General features: G+C 49.0%; 6 protein-coding genes across 6 annotated transcripts; 3 read left to right on the forward strand and 3 right to left on the reverse strand.

Moving 5' to 3' along the window:
- Positions 1-4,249: 4,249 nt before the first annotated feature.
- On the forward strand, positions 4,250-6,427 carry J4E87_007836 (uncharacterized protein; the record flags this gene model as incomplete). The annotated part of the gene is made up of 1 exon (XM_049379429.1): positions 4,250-6,427. One exon carries the CDS (start codon positions 4,250-4,252, stop codon positions 6,425-6,427), a length of 2,178 nt encoding a protein of 725 aa, XP_049230657.1.
- A 105-nt stretch (positions 6,428-6,532) lies between these two features.
- On the reverse strand, positions 6,533-8,963 carry J4E87_007837 (uncharacterized protein; the record flags this gene model as incomplete). Its single annotated transcript, XM_049379430.1, has 2 exons — positions 6,533-8,114; positions 8,173-8,963. The coding sequence occupies 2 exons, from the start codon at positions 8,961-8,963 to the stop codon at positions 6,533-6,535; spliced, it is 2,373 nt and encodes a 790-aa protein (XP_049230658.1).
- Positions 8,964-9,362: 399 nt separating this feature from the next.
- On the forward strand, positions 9,363-9,858 carry J4E87_007838 (uncharacterized protein; the record flags this gene model as incomplete). The annotated part of the gene is made up of 2 exons (XM_049379431.1): positions 9,363-9,694; positions 9,750-9,858. The coding sequence occupies 2 exons, from the start codon at positions 9,363-9,365 to the stop codon at positions 9,856-9,858; spliced, it is 441 nt and encodes a 146-aa protein (XP_049230659.1).
- A 185-nt stretch (positions 9,859-10,043) lies between these two features.
- On the reverse strand, positions 10,044-10,988 carry J4E87_007839 (uncharacterized protein; the record flags this gene model as incomplete). The annotated part of the gene is made up of 1 exon (XM_049379432.1): positions 10,044-10,988. One exon carries the CDS (start codon positions 10,986-10,988, stop codon positions 10,044-10,046), a length of 945 nt encoding a protein of 314 aa, XP_049230660.1.
- A 382-nt stretch (positions 10,989-11,370) lies between these two features.
- J4E87_007840 (uncharacterized protein) lies at positions 11,371-13,245 on the forward strand (the record flags this gene model as incomplete). The annotated part of the gene is made up of 1 exon (XM_049379433.1): positions 11,371-13,245. One exon carries the CDS (start codon positions 11,371-11,373, stop codon positions 13,243-13,245), a length of 1,875 nt encoding a protein of 624 aa, XP_049230661.1.
- Positions 13,246-13,681: 436 nt separating this feature from the next.
- On the reverse strand, positions 13,682-17,356 carry J4E87_007841 (uncharacterized protein; the record flags this gene model as incomplete). The annotated part of the gene is made up of 1 exon (XM_049379434.1): positions 13,682-17,356. One exon carries the CDS (start codon positions 17,354-17,356, stop codon positions 13,682-13,684), a length of 3,675 nt encoding a protein of 1,224 aa, XP_049230662.1.
- Positions 17,357-19,083: the final 1,727 nt, after the last annotated feature.

Below are 19,083 nucleotides of genomic sequence, written 5' to 3' on the forward strand. Positions count from 1 at the left end.
ATAATAAAAATAATAAAAATAATAAAAATAATAGAAGTAATAGAAATAATAAAAATAAAAATAAGAAGAATATTAATAGGCCTAGTATATAGCTCTATACTAGTAAAGTAGTACTATAAAGCGCTTATAATAGTTTCTAGTATAGCTAAAATAAAGTAGTTTATAGTAGCTTTTATAATAGCTTCTAGAATAATAACTTTAAGAAAACTTATAGAGGTAGTAATAGTTATATATTTAAAAGAAAAGTAATTAATTAATAATAAAAAGCTTAATTAAGCTTTAGTAAGTAAGATAATATAACTAGTAATAAGATTAGCTTTAGATAGACTTACTAACGCTAGAAGAACTTATAAAAAAGCTATTAGTAACGTAGTTAAGAAATTATTTAGTATACTAGTATAGCTTTAGTATTAGATTTAAGCTACTATTTATATTTTTAATAAGTTTTTAGATCTCTAATTTACTATAAGCTATAGAATAAAAATAAAGATAAAAATAAGAATAAGAATAAGAATAAGAATAAGAATTTTATAAGCTAAGATTTAAGTATTTTATTACTTTATAATCTATAGCTTAGTTAGTTATAAGCTATTAAGAATATATAATAATATTATAATCTTTTTTACTATAGTATAGGTAAATATTAGTATTAATAAAATAGTTATCTTACTACTCTAAATTTTAAAAGCTTTAACTATACTAAAAGTAGTAGTACTAAGAACTTTAGCCTTAGTTTACTTAATACTTATTATAGTAGAATATTAATATAGAGTAAGGTAACAAAACGCAGTCTAGTAACTCTATATAGTAATCTTAATATAAGTGTATTTTCTAAACACCTTATATTTACTATAATATAGTAGTAGGTATTAATAAAACTCTCTTTATAATATTTACTATAAATATAGTATCTTAATAATAATAGTAATATACTTATAAAAAGTAATAGTAATAGAAGCTTTTCTAGAGAACTTAGAGAACTTAGAAGTAGTAATAGGTAAGCTATAAAGCTATAAAAATATTAAAATTCTAGAAATATATATCTAGATAAGCTTTTAGAGCTAGATAAAAGCTAATAGTAATAATAAGTAGCTTTTATTAGTAGAAGAGCTAGAATTTAGAAAGTAGTATAATATTAACTAGAAGCCTCTTTATTAGCTATAAAAGTAGATAAATAACTATAGTTAGAATAAAGGTAAATATTTTTATAAAAGTTAATACTATAGTTTAGAGAATAGCTATTTTATGTAAATTTTTATATAAAAAGCTACGCACTTAGATACTTTTCTTTACTATAAATATTCTTTTCTAACTTTTTAATACTTCTATCTCTATTCTTTAATATACTCTACTTCTTTCTTAATAAATAATACTTAGTCTAGATTAACTTCTCTTCTATACTTATAGTAGAAATTTATATTATTAGAAATACCTAAGCGCCTAGAGTAATAGAAGCTTTTCTACTATAGGTACTTACTACTTATAAAAGTAGCTTAATTAACTTTATAGTCTCTACTAGCTACTTTATAATAGCTACTCTAAAGACTTTAGCTACTAATATATAGCTTATATACTACTAGAGTAAGAATTTTAACTATAATAATATTAATATTATAGCCTAGATTAATACTCTAAGATATATAGTAAGTATATACCTTTTAAGTGTATTTATTCTTACCTATATAAAGAGCTTTACTTCTACTATTTATATAATTACTATTAAATAGTTTAACTACCTCTAGGTACTAGATAATAAACTAGCTATAGGCCTAGATAGAGCGCTAGTAATACCTAATAAGTAGGCGTTTATTAATTATATAGTAGGTAATAAATTTATAGCTTAAAAGTAGAAAGTACTTTAGATAATTTAGAAGACACTAGATATATAGAAAGCGTAGTATTAGGCTATAAAGGTTATATAATATAGTAGCTAATATAGCTAGACTTAAAGATAATTATATATAAAATATAGGTTACTAGTAATTATATAAGTATTTTAGGTTGTCTTAGAGGCTTTATACTAGCGTTAGACTTACTAGGTTACTTTTTAGTATTAGTAGTTGCGTAAAGCGCGCTTTAATACTAGTTAATAATTTAAATAGCTATTAGTATTATATTATAAATATAAAGTAGTTAGTATATTATAATTATACGCGTAGTAATTATTATATTAGTAGTATAGATATAAGTATTATAAAGTTATAAGTTATAAATCTAGGCTTACGTTAGAGATTTTTTAAGTTTAAATTTAGAGTCTAATATAGTAATGCGTTATTACGTAATTACGTAATTATATAATCTTAGAAATAGTATACTATAGGCCTTATCTCTTAGGCCTAGAGAGATTACTTAATACTTATACTTTTAAATATAGAATTTTAACTCTTTTAAAAATATATCTTTTTATATACTAGTAAAAAACCTTACTTTTTTTAAACTAGCTTACTATAGAATAATTAGTTTACTAATAAAAAGTAATATATTTTACTACTTTTATATAAAGTTATACTTTAAAGTTATTAGTTTACTAATAAAAGTAAGTTAAGATTTTAGTATTTTATTACTTTATTTTCTATATCTTAGTTAGTAATAAGCTATTAAGAATATATAATTTTATTACAATTCTCTCTACTATAGTATAAGTAGATATTAATATATAAACTTATATAATAGTTACTTTATAACTCTATATTAAAAAGCTTTAACTAATATACTAGTAATAGTAGTACTAATAATCTAATTCTTACTTTACTTAATATTTATACTTCTAAATATAAACTTATAGAAATATACTATTTTATATACTAGTAATAAACTTTATATATTTTAAACTAGATTATACTATTAAATTATAAGTTTACTAATAAAATAAAGAAGATTTTATTTAATAAGAAAAAGAAACTTTAAATAATATACTAGTTAATCTATTTATATTAATTAGTTATAACTCTTTTAGAAATACGTGTTCTTATATACTAGTAATAGATTTTACTCTTTTTAGACTAGCTTATACTATAGAACTATTAGTTTACCTAGAAATAAATTAATTATAAGATTAGTTATAATAGAATATGTTATTCTAGTTTTACTTCTTAGTAAAGTTTGTAGCGTCTAGACAGTGCATTGTGTCTATTAGAGTGTCTAGCTCCCGCAGCGGGACCGCATCGCTCTTTGCGGTGTTTCTTAATCTACAGAACGTCTGTTTCTCTAGGTTGTCTTAACACTCTTGTTATCCTATCGCCGTTTAAAGTTGGACAAGATTTCGGCCACACTATCTGCACGAAGCAGCGAGAATGATTAGAGATTTGCGACGTTATGGCTAGAGCGTCAGGCGCGCCCTAACTGGGCGGAAGCAACTTCAGCGTTCCGCTAGACATCCTCTTAGCTATACGACGTATTTAGCACAGCCCGGCGTAACCTCTGCATAACCCTAGTTGCGCAATCGCAGTATCGACGTGTAGCACAGTCTAATTACATACAGGCTACAATCAGGCTTAAGACGATGTTTCGGCACGGCTGGTTTGTGTGCAAGACATCGTAAAGCAAGAACGTCTCGCCCCTGGCAGTGCCTAGGCGAGAATCCTCGATACGTCGTATTTTCGTATAGGTCGATATACGCGCACACGAGTCAACACTTGGGGGCTTGTTTGCATCGGACCGCCCCACGGGAAATACTACACAGGTTTCTGAGTCGTTCTGTACTTTGCATCGGAGTTGGAATACCTAGAGAGCTAGGTCAATGTTATTAGGTCGAAGGCTACCGAGTCTCCCCGCCACCAACGCATCTGGATGAAGGCCAAAGCTGCGAAAGTACGCGGCCTCTACTCGCAGCCATGGGTATATAAGCCAACAAGGCGGCCTGAACCGACGGATCTCTAGTGATATTCAGACTCATCGAGCGCCTTTTCCAGCCTTGCGATAATTTCAGGGCTAGCATCAAACATGCACTTCGCAACCGCCCCAAGCGTCGTGTGTCTCATTACAGCCATCAGGCTTGTATCAGCTGTTGATTTGCCTCTCATCACCCCACTTTGTAAGCTGCTTTAAGCCGACTATCCAACATGACTGGCTAACCGGTGGCAAATGTACAGCTTGGGATGAAGCATCAGAGAAAGCCAAGAGCTTTGTGTCTCAGCTCACTATGTCGGAGAAGGTTGGCCTTGTGACCGGGAGTTATGGTAGCGGCCCGATTCTACCTTGTGTGGGCACACTCGCAGCCGTCGAACGCCTCAATTATACTGGTCTATGCATGTCCGATGGCCCGAACGGTGTCAATCGAGCGGACAGCGTAAGTGTGTTTGCGTCTGGGATCACGGTGGCGGCGACGTGGGATAGACGTCTCATGTATGAACGAGGATTCGCACTTGGAGAAGAGTTCAGAATGAAAGGCGTTCACGTTTTGTTAGGGTATGTCAATCTCTCGGCTCTACATTCTCAGATCCTAGACTCACATCGACGCAGACCTAGTACTGGACCGATGGGCCGCCACCCTCGAGGCGGTCGCGGCTGGGAAGGCTTTGGCCCGGATCCATATCTTGCTGGTGTCGCCATGAATGAGTCTGTTACTGGTATCGAAGCAACTGGTGTCCAGACAAGCTCAAAGCACTACATTGGGAACGAGCAAGAAACCCAGCGCAACCCCAGTACCAAGGATGACGGAACAGTTATTGAAGCGATATCTGCAAACATCGACGACCGGACACTCCATGAACTCTACCTCTGGCCATTCGCCAATGCCGTCCGGGCTGGAACAGCATCAGTCATGTGCGCCTACAGTCGCTTCAACCAGACATACTCCTGTGCCAGCTCGGAAACTCTCAGCACCATTCTCAAGGACGAACTAGCCTTTCCTGGATACGTTGTCTCCGATTTTGGCGCGACCCATTCCACAGTGGACTTTGCGGAAGGAGGCCTAGACATGGAAATGCCCGGAAACGTCACTGCGGCCGGTTTCCCATGCTACTTTGGCGACAAGCTCCTTGAGGCAGTCCAGGCGAACAAAGTATCGGAAGAACGTCTCGAAGACATGGCAACAAGGGTCATGACGCCCTATTTCCGACTTCATCAAGACAAGGACTTTCCGATGATCGATCCTGCGACCGGGCCCGTACTCTTTGTTACCCAGCTTGGACATGTCCAGATACCTTCAATGGCAGGAATGTTCACTGAGGTCCCAGCTATAGACGTTCGCGCCGATCATGCGCGCGGCATTCGCGAGCTGGGCGCAGCCGGCACAGTGTTGTTGAAGAATGTCAATGGGACACTGCCGTTGACAAACCAGACTAGCTTCGCTCTGTTTGGGAACGGCCTCCCAGATCCAACCATTGGATCAACATTCGTGCCTGCAGGTGGCGAAGCGGCTCCAGAGGGCTACGAGATAGGCGCCTTTGACATTGGTGGCGGATCTGGCTCTGTGCGACACACAAATCTTGTGAGCCCACTCGAAGCCATTCGGACCAAAGTGAACGCCCTTGGTGGCCGAGTGCAACTGCTGTTCGACAACAATGAGATTGCAGCGGGGCGGTTCACGACCATCTATCCAACACCCCAAGTCTGTTTGTTGTTCTTGAAGGCCTGGGCTACCGAAGGCGCCGATAGACCGGATCTGAACCTCCAGTGGAATGCTACCAAGGCTGTTGAAAGCACAGCAGCGCTATGCCCGAACACTATCGTGGTGACACATGGTCCGGGCGTAGTCTTGATGCCATGGGCGGACAACGAGAACGTGACGGCCATCTTGGCTGCACACTATCCCGGAGAAGAAATTGGAAACTCCATCACCGACGTCCTCTGGGGTACTGTTGAGCCCTCCGGCCGGCTGCCCTACTCCATCCCCAAGGACGAGTCAGATGCCGGTCCCCCAATTCTAGTGGTGCCTGAGAACACAACAGATCCTGGCGCATGGACGGAAGACTTTGTAGAGGGTCAGATGATTGATTACCGGTACTTCGACGCCAATTCTGGCAAAGAACCCCTTTACGAGTTCGGTTACGGGCTTTCATACACCGAATTTGACATGGCACCGGGCCTGAACGTGCAACTTATGGGCGGCTCGTTGAACCAATATGTCAACAAGTCCATGGGTATAGCACCAGGAGGAATGGTCGATTTGTGGACCAACGTAGCCGTAGTGACAGTCAACGTCACTAATACAGGTGGCCGAGCAGGTTCCGCTGTACCGCAACTTTACGTATCACTTCCCCAGGACACTACGCCCCCAGGCACACCGGTCAAGGTATTGAGAGGTTTCAACAAACTACATCTCCACAAAGGCGAGACGAAACAGGCGACTTTTGAACTCTTGAGAAGGGACCTGAGCTACTGGGACGTTCAAGAGAAAGAGTGGGTTATCCCGAGAGGGCAGATCACTCTCTTGTCAGGATTCAGCTCCAAGGACCTACGAGCAAACACTACAATCTCAGGTTAGTGTCTTTTTGTAAGAAAGATAGCAGAGCTTTCAATCGGCGAGACATTCTGGTATCATCATGGATGGTTACTATGAACTTTGTATGCTAGACTACGAATACAATTGCTACTCTGTTGTAGCTGCTAGAAGCCGAACGTACTGAATGGCACGGGCGCAAGTCTCGTGATCGGCCTTTCGTCTTTTCTCCATATCCTCTTTGCTACCGCCGTCCTCGGCAGGGTCTCGCTTGCGTTTCTCACCCTTTTCCTCGTCTGCGTCATCGCTCTTATGCCAGAAGCGATGTGGCAAGGTCTCTTTGTCTGCGATCTCGGCGTCTGTGATCTCCCTCTCTTCTCTCTGCTTCTCGCTCAATCCCGCAGGCAGACACTCGAGGTCCAACGGTCCGGTGTCAAGCCTGAAGAAGACCCGCTGAACAAACTTGGCTCTTGTACGCCGACGCGAAAGATTGTGTCGTAGAGCAGACGATGAGCTAGTACTGCTGAATGGAAAGTAACTCCCGAAGATGCTGTTATCTTGCTTGTCCTCCACCTCAAGCATCTGCCACCGTTCGTCGGCTAGTAACCGAACGAGCTCGCCTTTACCCCAGTCTTCGTAGATGTCGTTGGGTACATTGACGGTCAACTTCTTCAGATTCTTGAACTGGGAAGCGTAGCGAGCCCAGAAGCGCCTCCAGCCAATCATCTCGCGTTTCATGAGGGCTACCTCGGCGGGTGTAGGGCGCTTCGCTGTACGCAGCCAGCCAGAGACACCAGGAACGTCGGCGGGGTATTGGATACTGAGTTCATCCACCATGGCGGCGATGGGCGTAAGACTGAAGACGGCTTGGGTCGGAAGCAACAGTTCACGCTTGTCCGCGTTTTCCCCAACAAAGGTTTTGTAGTCGCCGAAATATAGGTTGCCGTCAATACCGGACGCGGGAGACATGTTTGTGCGTTCGCCAATGGAAATACGGATTGGGATACCGAAGCTTCGTAAGGTGGATACCATAGTCTGTATACGAGACAGAATATCTTGTTTCGGAAGCAGTGTCCGGTTGGGCTCGAGATTGGCTGGAAAGACATCGGACATGAGGGTCTCCCAAGTGAATACGGGCTTCCAGTTACACTTCTCAGCTATCCACCGCAGCGCTTCCTGGACCTCTGGCTTGGAGCTAGGGTCACTCATCGCTTGGTCGTTGTTCTGCTGCGTAGTCTGGCCAAAGTGATGTCGGCGCTGCGTTACATTGATGAGATGAAATGGGTGAAGGACGATGTTTTGAAGACCGTGTATGGGCTTGATGTTGATGTTTGGATACTTGTTGGAGATGGTTTGGAGGCTCTGCAGCAGGTCCTCGAATGAAGCTCCTACGCCCTGCACAACATGATTGCCCAGCTCCATGTGATCGCGTCCGCAGTCTTCGAAGGTCTTGTCATCGAATGCCTCTTCCTCATCACGATGGTGATGCCCTTGAGTTATTCGATACGGTATGGGACCAATTACATCGCGATCGCGACGGTCCTCCATCCATGAGTATAAGCCGATTTCGACGTCTTTTATTCGCGACCAGGCTGTGGCATCGGTAGAGAAAAGGGATCGGTAGGGGGCGTAATCGTGTATCCTCAGCTTCGTCATGCTGTCTGGGCAATGCTTCTGCACACCATCCACAAGACAGCAGACGCGCTGGTGGACTTCCCACTCGTTCCATGTGCTAGGCTGGATGTCAGTACTAGGAACGTTGGTGAGGACTCATGGTGGACAAAACTTACTGGAAGCCTGAGTAGCGCTCTCGTATCGCGAGCGTCTTCAGCTTGCTGCAGATTGGAAAGATGATGCTGGCGACAGAACCGCTCTTGTGCCTTCTGGACATGCGGAAGCCCTGCTTGAAGCGATAGTCGTTGTATGAGTAGCTGTACTCAATCCGAGAGTGCGCAGTGTAGTCAGCCCAATTGGCAACCTCGAGCTCTTCGAGGCGGCCGAACAGCTTGGGGCAAGCAGCAGCCAGCATGCTCCACGTCCACGTCTCTTCCGGTGTCCATACGAAGTCTTTGATGGCCGAGATGTCTAAGCTCGTCAGGCTTGGTAGGTTTTCTTCTATCCACTTGAAGTCGTCTATACTCGCCCAATGTGACATTGCCAACTTGTGTACGTGTCGGCGGTTCTCATCCGTGATGCTCTCCTGGAAGCTTATCCACCGTATATTACCCAGGCCTCTGTACTTCCAGTCGCCTAGTCTGATGTCGCGCACATCGTTGAGTTGTATGGGGTATTTGTAGAGGAGCTGATTGACGGTGACGCTGCTTGCCATGCCTTTGCAAAGCCTCTTCAGGCTCCAGGCAGCGTCGCGGTCGAGATAGTCCATGACACACTTGAAGATGTCATCGGGGAGTTTGAGAAGCATGCTGCTCTGGCTCGCGGCAGCTTTGGACTTGGGCTGGTTGAGTGCATCGGAAGCGACAGGGCTACAGTCACGACTTGAAGTAAAGTCGGGCATATCGGGCGAGAGATAGTCAAAGTCGTGCAGGCTGAAGAGATTCATCAAGTAGCGATCGTAGCTCATGGGTGAGAGATAGTGGAGGTGGGAAGAGAAGAGGGACAGAGGAGCGAGGGCAGGCTGGGGCGCAGCAGTTGTACCAAGGTAGGGAGTTGCGCGCTTAGGCAACTGACTGTTCACGTGAGTGAGCGAGTGACTGGGTGAGTGATGTGGTGAGGCGCATGGATTTGCAGAGCCATGTGTGGGAGTATTGCGAATGTGAGAGCACAGTCGTGGAAGGCGCGATGGTGAGGCTGGCAGGCGGCGCGCGTAGCGGCGATGCGGAGAGGGTGCGGAAGTGCGGCGCCGCCAAGACACGCGTCGCTTTTCGCGCTCCGACGACTTTCTGCCTGCGCGAGCCAACTGTCGCAACACCCTCACCCGCCGCACACTCACCTACGCGCCCACCCCACGCGCATTCCCACCATGGCCGACGCCCAGGTCTTCGAAGAGACATTCACCGTCACCTCCATCAACAATGAGAAATACGACCGCGTCTCCCGCATCTTTGGCACCTCGACCGACAGCCAAATCACCATGTCGCTCGACATAAACCACGAACTTTTCCCGGTAGAAGCTGGCCAAACCTTGAGCCTTGTTCTAGCAACGACGTTGGCGCTGGACGGCAGTGCCAAGGGCGACAACGACTCCATGTGGAGGAGCGTCGGCAAGCAGGGTGTTACAACACTGGCCGACATGTACGACTACGTGTGCTATGGGAAGAACTACCGCATGGAGGGTGGTGACGGCGACATCATGTGAGTGAAGCTCGCGTGGGAGTTCTGGTTGCACCCGGTGCTGACGGCAACACAGAAAGTATTTCGCCAGCTTCGGGGGGCTGCTATTGTACATGGAGGGCCCTCACAGGAAGCTCAGCGGGCTCAAGATCGACGACATTTACATGCTCATCAAGCACTCATAGTACTAGTGTCTTCGCCTCCACCACGATCCAAGGGAAGCAATCATAGAATAGGCGTTTGGTAGCATTGTGTTGGTATTGGTATCATCTGGTCTAAAAGTTTCGGCACGGCGTCTGGATACCCCTAAAGGACTCGATAGATTCACCTGCCTCTCTTGCGCGGGAATATCAAGTTTTCCCTCTCCTTCTCACAGTGTAGGGAACTCTAGCTTCCTGTGCAGTCGACTCACAATCTCAATGTAGTCGCGCTCGTTCTCCGTTGTCAGAATGCCGTGGCGGACCAGAAAGTCGAGCACAACCAGCGCGCAGTTCGGCTTGAATTCGCCTTTCTTCATCCCTTCTTGCACTTCCTCCACACTCCACAAGTAAAACTCTTCGACCTCGTCATCGCCTGGCTTCGGGATTGTGTCTTCGGGAAGCTCGAGATCGTAGACATATTGAACCTCGGGCTGCATCAGGTTCGTCTCTCCTCCTGCCCTTTCGTCTCGGATGTACCAGTATGTGACTGTGCCGCACGCCTTCGCATTTGCCCGAACAAAATCCTCGTCGAGCGAAGCTTCCTCTCCACACTCCCTCACAAGACTCTCGAACGGCGACTCACCTGATGCGATGCCGCCTGCAACCGCGTTATCAAGCATCCCTCCATACGTCTGCTTTGTCCGCGCCCGTCTCGGCGTCCAGATCTTTAGTTCCCCGTCTTTCCTCGTGAATGCCGTAAGATGCACACCGTAGGTAACCACGCCGAACAGGCAACTAGCACTTCTTTCCACGTTGAACAACAGCTCCTTCCCCAGCCCATACACAGCATACAGCTCGTTCCGCCACTTGTCCAACACTTTGAAGTGACCTGTCTGCCGCATAGCCAATAGTGTCGTTTCTACCGCTTTCGACCGCTCGTCTACGTTGGATCCGGCTGTGAGATGGAGGACGCGAGCATCGTCGTCGATCTCCCATCCAGGCACCCCGCGGAAAACTTCGACAACGGAGGGGAGCATATAACCCAGCGCATAGTTGTAGCCCGAGACGCGCAATTGGTAGTACGTGTTGATGGACGCGATGTATGTTTCCGAGTTGACGTCGGGATACGGAAAGCCGTCGCATTGGTTTATGAGATCGAGGTTCGTGAGAGACATTTTGGATGTATGAGGGGTGGATGTTGTGTATGTCAGTGCAAGTGCTGCGCCAGCTGGGTGTTTGTGAGCTGCGTCATACGCTTACCCACACAAGCTTGGGTGGGGGCGGGGTCTTGAAACAGCAACAACCATGTCGAGCTTCGTCCGTGTCTCCAGACGTTCTTTCCACGGACAGACGAGATGGACTTCGCAGACGATCCGGCAGATTTGGCAGTTACGATGCAATACACTTGTCAGCTATCAGGGTTTCCAAGCGTCTCGTGCTCGTATAGTGCTGCCTGAAGCTAGCAAGTGCACAAATCCATTATTGTGTTGCATCGACTTTCCAATGTTCTCCAAAACACAACTTCGCCGTCATCGCTCATCTTAACTTTTAGGAAGTATGGAGACTTCCACTTCCAGGATCGTTCTTGTCGTACCCAAACAGCATGTCAAGAATGTAAAGTCTGCCCTCGAGCGGGCCGGACAGTTGGATCGGAGCAGCAAGATCATCCCTGAGTTGGATCATAAAAGAGCACCAGAGGCTGTCATAGATCCGGCTGGCCCGAGTCAAGGTGCTGATTTATCAAAGGCATCTTCATCTGGAGAAGACACTGCGGCATCACCAGCAGAAGCCTCGCAGGCACCACCAAACCTTACACATCAGTCGCGCTTCCCGAGGCTTCACTTCGACGCAACCAGCGGCGAATATGTCGACCAGTCATTATTGGGAGACAGGGTTCAGCGCGAAAACCGAAACATTGAGAACGAGACTTTGAGCTTGGCGGCCGAGGCACCTGGTGATCGCGACAATCATATCAGGTTTCCAGCCCTGCAGTTCGATGTGGTTAGAGGAGAATATGTTGATCCTTCTACCATGAATGCGGAACTTGACCAGGTTAAGGAACCTGAGCAACAGCGGATGCGCATTCCCACGACCATCCTGTACCCTGCACAAATGAACGGCTCGAACGACATCCTGGATCTGGGGGGTTTATTGTCCAAGATAACAGAAGATCTCGCACTGGGCGAAATTTCCACAGACATATCCATCTCACACCACGTCCCAAGCACGGCAGCATCGCCGCGTGCGGCCCACCAAAGTCCCCTTCATAAGGCTTTAGGAACCGCGCTCACCTTACTCCCGGATCTTGCATCTATAACGCACACACTCACGGTCGAAGCACTCGTCACAGCTTTCCCAGATGGATACTCAGTGTACAAGCCCATGCTTCTCCTTCCGCACAACTCATTATCCTCCGAGCCATGGCGAACTCTTATCACCACCTATCCAGCCGACTCCGACAACATGATACCAGTATGGCGGGACATGGCGATATCAGTGGGCGCAACGCACGTCGCCATCAACGCGCCCATACCGATATCCACATCTTCAACATCAGCATCATCAACCACCACAACCGACAAAGAAAATATACTGCGAAGCCCAACCAATCTCACACCTCTATACGGCAACTTCGGACCTGCACCGACACCACAAACCATCGCCTCGCCATCACCCACAGACTTCGCCGACGCCCTCTGGGTAACTGCGCGTCAAAACGGTATTTGGCAGACCTGGGCGCCGCTCTATACGATGTTCAGCCGTGGCAATGTCAATGAAAAAGCAAGGATATTGAATCTTCCCTCGGTCAATGATCTGAACGTCGCATCAACAGCCGTCGATCTTTACGCTGGAATCGGCTACTTCGCGTTTTCTTACAAGAAGAGTGGAGATAGACGGAATACAGGTATCAAGCAAGTCGCATGTTGGGAGATAAACCCGTGGAGTGTCGAAGGACTACGCAGAGGTGCTGAGATGAATGGGTGGACCTGTCGAGTGCTCCAAGAAACAGACATAGCGCGACTGCGTGGAAGTCCCGCAGTCGACGATTCCGACTTCCACCAAGCGGATCTTCTCGTCTTCCAGACAAGCAACGAGAGTGCTGAGGCGGACTACGCGTTGCTTCCATCGCCCAAGTCTCCTGTTCGACACGTCAATCTAGGCTTACTGCCTTCGTCTAAGCTCTCTTGGGGTGTTGCGGTTGCGATGCTTGATAAGCAGCTTGGAGGATGGATCCATGTGCATGAGAATGTGGGCGTCAACGATGTCGAGACGAGGCGAAAGGTTGTAGAAGAGGAATTCCAGGGTCTGGTGGATAAGAAGGACGCCGCAACGAGAAGGAAGGCTCTGGTGGAACATGTGGAGAAAGTCAAGATGTACGCACCTGGAGTTGTGCACTGTGTTTTTGATGTTGTTATTGGGGGCGATATCTGAGAGCCGTGGACAGTCATCTCTTGTCAATACCAGGAGAGGACAACTGATGTTTCGAGGTTGTCATCAACCAAAGATCTCAATCAACACTACATAGCTTTACATCACACAAAGTGTTACTTGCACATGCCATGGCATTCATGCTTGTCAGATGCACCAAATGTAAAAATACTAGTAGATCTGATCAGTCTATTTATGGTATCATAGTTTCCACGCCTTATGTCTGCTAGATATGATGATATCCCCTCAGCAGCACATCGGATCAAAGCAAAACTCCACCCTGGATGCCGAAAGCAAAGGTCGCAACCTCGCTGTGAGAATATTCCAACGCCCGCTAAAACGCAGCAAAGACCAAAACGCAAAGTTCCAAAGGATATAATACATAGATGGCAAAATCTGAAGTCGCCATGGTAGGAGAGTCGGCACCCTGTTGCCGCGTTCATTCGACCTCTGTCAGCCACCTTCGAATTCCCTCCTTCAAGGAAGAGTCGTTCTCAGTTCTTGGATGAGAGGCCTTGGTTGTCTTTGTCGTTTTTATTTGACCACCTTCCTTGGAAGGCTGTCTACCTCCGCGCTCAGTGGCTACGTCTTTGACGACAACCTCCAACGCTTCGAACAGCACGCTCTTACAATCGACATGCGGTACTTCGACGTGTGGAACCGCATCTGACTCCGCTCGTGTATCGCGCCGCCCCCTTCTGCTGCTTGATCGTGATGACTGGGCAGAATTGACACGAGTCACTTCACCAGACTGTGCCAGTACACGGTCCACACCGTCGATGAGGGTAGAATCGAAATCCATGATGATTTCCTCATCGAACTTCTCGGCGAGGTGGACTTCAGTCATCATTGGAACAGCGCTGCCTGAAGTATACGGATTGCCGTAACGCGAGTGACCGGGCGCCAAACCAGTAACGCCTGGCGTCATGGCCGAGGACTGGTAGGTAGGTGTGGGGATCAGCTTGACAAGGCGTCGTAAGCTGATGCGCTTGATCGAAAAGGAACTTGTGTCAGCGATAAGAGCAGAACATATATCCATCCAGCGTTCAAGTGGACCAGACTCTAGACTAGGTGTAGTCACGGTACTCAAAGGTGTTGGCTCCGCGCTCATTGCCCGCTTGATGTCTCGTTCAAGGTAGCGATACGGTTTGATAGCCTGAACAGCAAAGTCAGGATGAAATTGACTCAGCCACCCAGCAACGTTGACAGGTTGTTCTGGCTCTCCGTGAGGCGTCGACAGAACCGATGACTCGCCAAAGCTGGAGCCCGGTTGACTTGAAGCTGACCCGAATCCTCCCAGCATTGGAGACTGCAAAGGGGAGTCGAAGTCGGGGAGCGGGAGGTCGACATCAATAACGCCATCCTTTTCATTGACTGACAGTTTTAAATGACTTTCAAAAGTCTTCTGACGCTCGGGTATCGGCCGCGCTGCAGATGCAGGAACACCGGAGGTGCCACCATTAGAGTAAACACTGAGAGTGTCTTTTTCGCCGGAGTCAGGTGCAAACGGAGAATCGACGGCATCGCTCTCGAAGACACGGTCCATAGAGAGTTCCTGTACCATGTGCTCAAGCTGCGATCGAGGGCGTTCTTGCCCACGAAAGCCCACGCCATCATCTGTTGTTTGGAAATACTCACTCTGGTCGGTCGAGGACGAGCGACGGCCGCTCCAAAAGTTCATGAAGCCACTCCAGCGACTGGTGTTGCTGGAATCGTTGCTGGCAAGGCTTGTCTGACCTGTACCGCTCCGTTGTAGGGTGCTGATCAAGTTGGTGGACGCCAGACTGTCACTGCTTTCTGGTCTCATATCAGGCATGGTGCCCGACGACTTTGTTCTAGGGAAGGTGAAGTGAGCGACAGGCATCGCATCTTGTGGGGTGGCTGTTGAGGTGGTCACAGTGCTGCCTGTCGTGACTGGGCCTTCCGACATTGAGGGGACGACTAGAGTGGTCCGGACTGAATGTGCAGAGGAACGTCGCGAGTGGCCGAGCGGTCGTACAGGCTCTGACGTCTCAATCAGGACCGACTCGGAACGTTCGTCTAGAGCCTGCGTAGACGGCTGATGCACACTCTGGGGTTTTGGGGGCTGCAGAAGGATATTGGACATGCTCTGCTTACCCCTCGGTCCTCGCTTGATCTGTCTCCTTAGCGATGGCTGTCTTGAGGGCGGCATGTTGGTCGGAGGCGACTGTGAGTAAGCTCGCAGGGACGCCGAGGTGCCAGGGCGCGCGTACGTGTTGTCGCCCATGGCAGACGCGTTAGGTGGTAGAAAAGCCGCCAATAGAAAGATAAGTCTACGAGCAGCCATCTTGTCGGGGGAAACAATGACAGTGCGACTTGGAATGGTTAGATTCTCTCCGGCAGTCGCTTTCTGTAGTTCGCGATGACGCTTGCGGTGCCACCTGGGGCCCAGGATGTTGAGCCATTCAGTGTGGTTACCGAGGAAAGCAGTCAGCAGGTTGAAGAAGAAGAAGTTCTGTTCTCGTCGACCTGCCCAGCGCCCAAGCCATCTGGCCTCTTCGCGCCACACACCCCATTTGCCTTGACCTGTCATTACGCGGGGGATTCTCATGCCGCTCACGACGCGATTGCCGGTTAGCTCCGCCGCGTCTCGTATCTCTTTGTCCATCATGAGGGCGTTCGGCTGCAATCGTAGGGCTCGTCGACTGGCCTGTAGAGAGGAGTCTCGAAGACTCGTCCGCGAAGGCTGATTCCTCTGGTGGTGGGCCACAGGCGTGGCCATGCCATCTGGCGATTTGGGCGCCTTGAACTGAGCCAATATGCGCTCCTGAACCACGTGTTGCAGGCTGCTTAGAGCGCGCATGATGACATCCCAGTGCTGTCCTACGACATCAACGCGGTCATCGACGTCACTACACAGCGACGAAGATAGGAGCGATTCGACGCCCAGATTAGAGTCGATGAAGGCCCATCCTGCGCGGCGATCCGAGTCCAGTGACGAACCAAGAGAATCCTGTCCCGGGGCAGAGGTCGAAAGGTGTCCAGGAGTCCTAGTATTGGCACTCCGGGACGAGGGTCTCAGGCTCGGGGACGTGTTCGATATGGGCAGGTGGAGGATGATGGTGATGGCATACATGGGGCTCTTTCGCACGTGTGACGGGTACGGTGGCTTGGAGGCACCTGGCTTGACGTTCGTGGACGGAAAGGGGAACCCATTGCCTTTCGGTAGTGAGCTCTGCGGTGTCGGCGTGCGGTCGTCGTGTTCCTCGTCCGGCATGGTGACGGAGAACAAGCGTGTGATGAAGATGGTCCGTCGCTTGGGCTCTTTCGGTATGCTTTCGGACGAGTCGGCGCGGGGCATGTCGGTCGGAAGGTTGGCGGGCGTGAAGGATTTGGCGAGATGGCTTCGGCGGCGGAGGCCCTCAGCGCGGCCCAGAGAGCTTGTCGCATCCTGGACGCTGGTGCTCAGTATGGAGGCGTCGGCGGGCTTGGTGTCGAGGGGCACGATGTGGATCTTGTTGGAGTTGCCGCGGTAGTTCATGGCGAGGTTGCCGAACATGCAGTCGAGGCAGATGTTGGCCAGGTCGGTCGACTCCTTGGCCCGCGCCTGGGCTTTGGCCTGGACCTGGGCGTGCTCGTCGATGTTGGGCATGGAGGAGATGGAGCTGCCGCGGGTGCGTATGCGCGTGAAGCCGGCGACCGTGGGCGAGCGCGGCGGCGGCGTGGGCTCTGTGGCGAGGGAGGAGCGACGGGCATGTTGTCCGCCAAACGTTGGCCCTGCTGTGCCCGCAGCGCGCGCGCGTGTTGTGGGTGAGGTGGGCGAGGTGGGCGGGTCGGCGCGCGGCGGGGCGGGCTTGGAGTCGAACAGGATGGCCTTGGGCATCTGGGGCGTCTCATCCTGGGCGATGATGATGCGGCAGTCGCGCGGGTAGTCGAGGTCGATCTCCGGCAGAGGCCCGTCGTGGGCGCTGCCGGGCGTCAGGGGCGCGGCGTGCAGAGGGTAGGGCTGGCCCTCGGGGTGGTAGAGGGTGCTGGTCTCGGGGTACAGCAGATGGCGCGTGTGGCTCTCCTCCGTCGCCGAGTCGAGCACCGTCGGCGGCGGCGCGTGGGCGGCGCTGGAGCCTTTGCGGCTGCTGAAGAGGTGTCCGATCATGTCGAGAGGGCGCATTCCGCCATGGAAGCGCGCCCAGTCTTAGGAGTGGGAGGGCGAGGCGTCGATATTATGGCGGGCTCGAGCAGTGCGGCGTGCTGGTTGACCCATGGCAGTCTTCTAGGTAGTAATTCCACTGCACTGCTACAGGTGATGCGGGGCAATGAGGGCTGCGACAACAAAGAGAAGCGTGTCGCGTGGGCCGTGTTAGTGAGGGGAGCGCGCGTAGCCTAGTGCAGAGCGGCCGCTGCTTAGTTATAGAAGGGCGGTGAGCGGCTTCTGCTACTATCGTGAAAGGATCGACTCACGACGCACATCACCGCTGCACGTCACCCCTCCACCACAGGCCCACCCAAGATTCCTCGACATCACACGGCCCCCGAGTGGGACGGCCAGCTCCCACTTCGACGCGGTGATAGGGTTCAGTCGAGAGAAAGCGCTCCATCGTCCTCCGTCATCACAGTGCTACACGCCCGCCGACGGCCATCAGCGCCTGTGGCTGCGGATCTCCCGGGGTACCCCAGATCACGGCATGCACGTCTTTCTAAACCGTCCTGGTGCAATCCGCCGCCTCGCTTTGACAGGCTGACGCACGCCAACCCGCACTTTCGATATCAACAACTTGCTCCGCGTCGGACCACCTCCGCGGGTGATTGTCGTCGGGGCGGAAGGGACTTGCCTTGCTTTCTCATTGGAACATGAGATTGCCCAGCAAACGGTAATCTCTGTCAACACTGCCTTACTGGACAATCAACGGGCTCTTATCGAGATCGTGTAACCGTGCCCGCGTATGTGCATTTGCATTGGGGGATCTTGGTGTTGATAACACATTCAGACATCTCAAGATGGCCTCACACCTGTTCATGTACCGATCATACTCATGCAGTGCAATTGCTATTTCCATGCATCTATACTTGACCAGATGCTTCCATATCCAAAGCATTCTTCCGGTTTCCATCACAGTGGTATGATGTCCGACTCCCGCGATACGCGTCGTTTGTCCAGCTGGGAAGAGATCGACACATGTTGGTGTCTTCGGAACAACGTGACGCGACGTTCCGAGCCTCCTTCTACTGCTGGATTCCCCGCCGGTATCGGGTGACGATCGTGGAATCTATCCGTGTAGATATAGGTGCATAGTGAGGCGATCTAGGAGATCTTGACGCTCTCGAATCCAACGAAGTAATACCGGGCGTTTAGGGCGCAACCAGAGGCCCCGAGCCGAATGTCGACATGTCTCAGATGATCCACACCGCCTGTCGTACTGGGTAGCATCGCCTCGACTCGGATAGCCATCACGAGGTTGTCAAGCTACATTCTATTAGTTCAAGCAAGTCAATTACAACACCAGCTCCAACCCACGCCGTTGGACCATATTGCTAGCTGAGTTGTGTAGGGGCGGAAACCACCGCTCCAGCTCACACCGCCTAGCCGCCGGCATCACTTCATCTTCTCCTCTATGGAATGTCGGACATCGGGTCGCAAGGACAAACCGACCAACGTGACGAGCCGACGATGTAAACTCGTGCAAATGCCGTCACTACATTGCCTAAGCTAGACCTCCTCTACACGAGAAAAAGAAAAATAGTATAGGGACTACATCACAACGATAAAATGTAAAGTAGGTAACCTGACGTTAATGTGGGCTCTAAGGCGTCCAGTTCTTTCCTGGATTGACGCGGACCGGTGTCACTGCTGCGTCAATATTGCTGATCAAAGTAGTCCTGCAG

This window comes from Alternaria ethzedia (genome assembly GCF_023757985.1).
Source record: "Alternaria ethzedia strain BMP 0044 chromosome Unknown scaffold_23, whole genome shotgun sequence".
In the NCBI taxonomy this organism is placed as follows: domain Eukaryota; kingdom Fungi; phylum Ascomycota; class Dothideomycetes; order Pleosporales; family Pleosporaceae; genus Alternaria; species Alternaria ethzedia.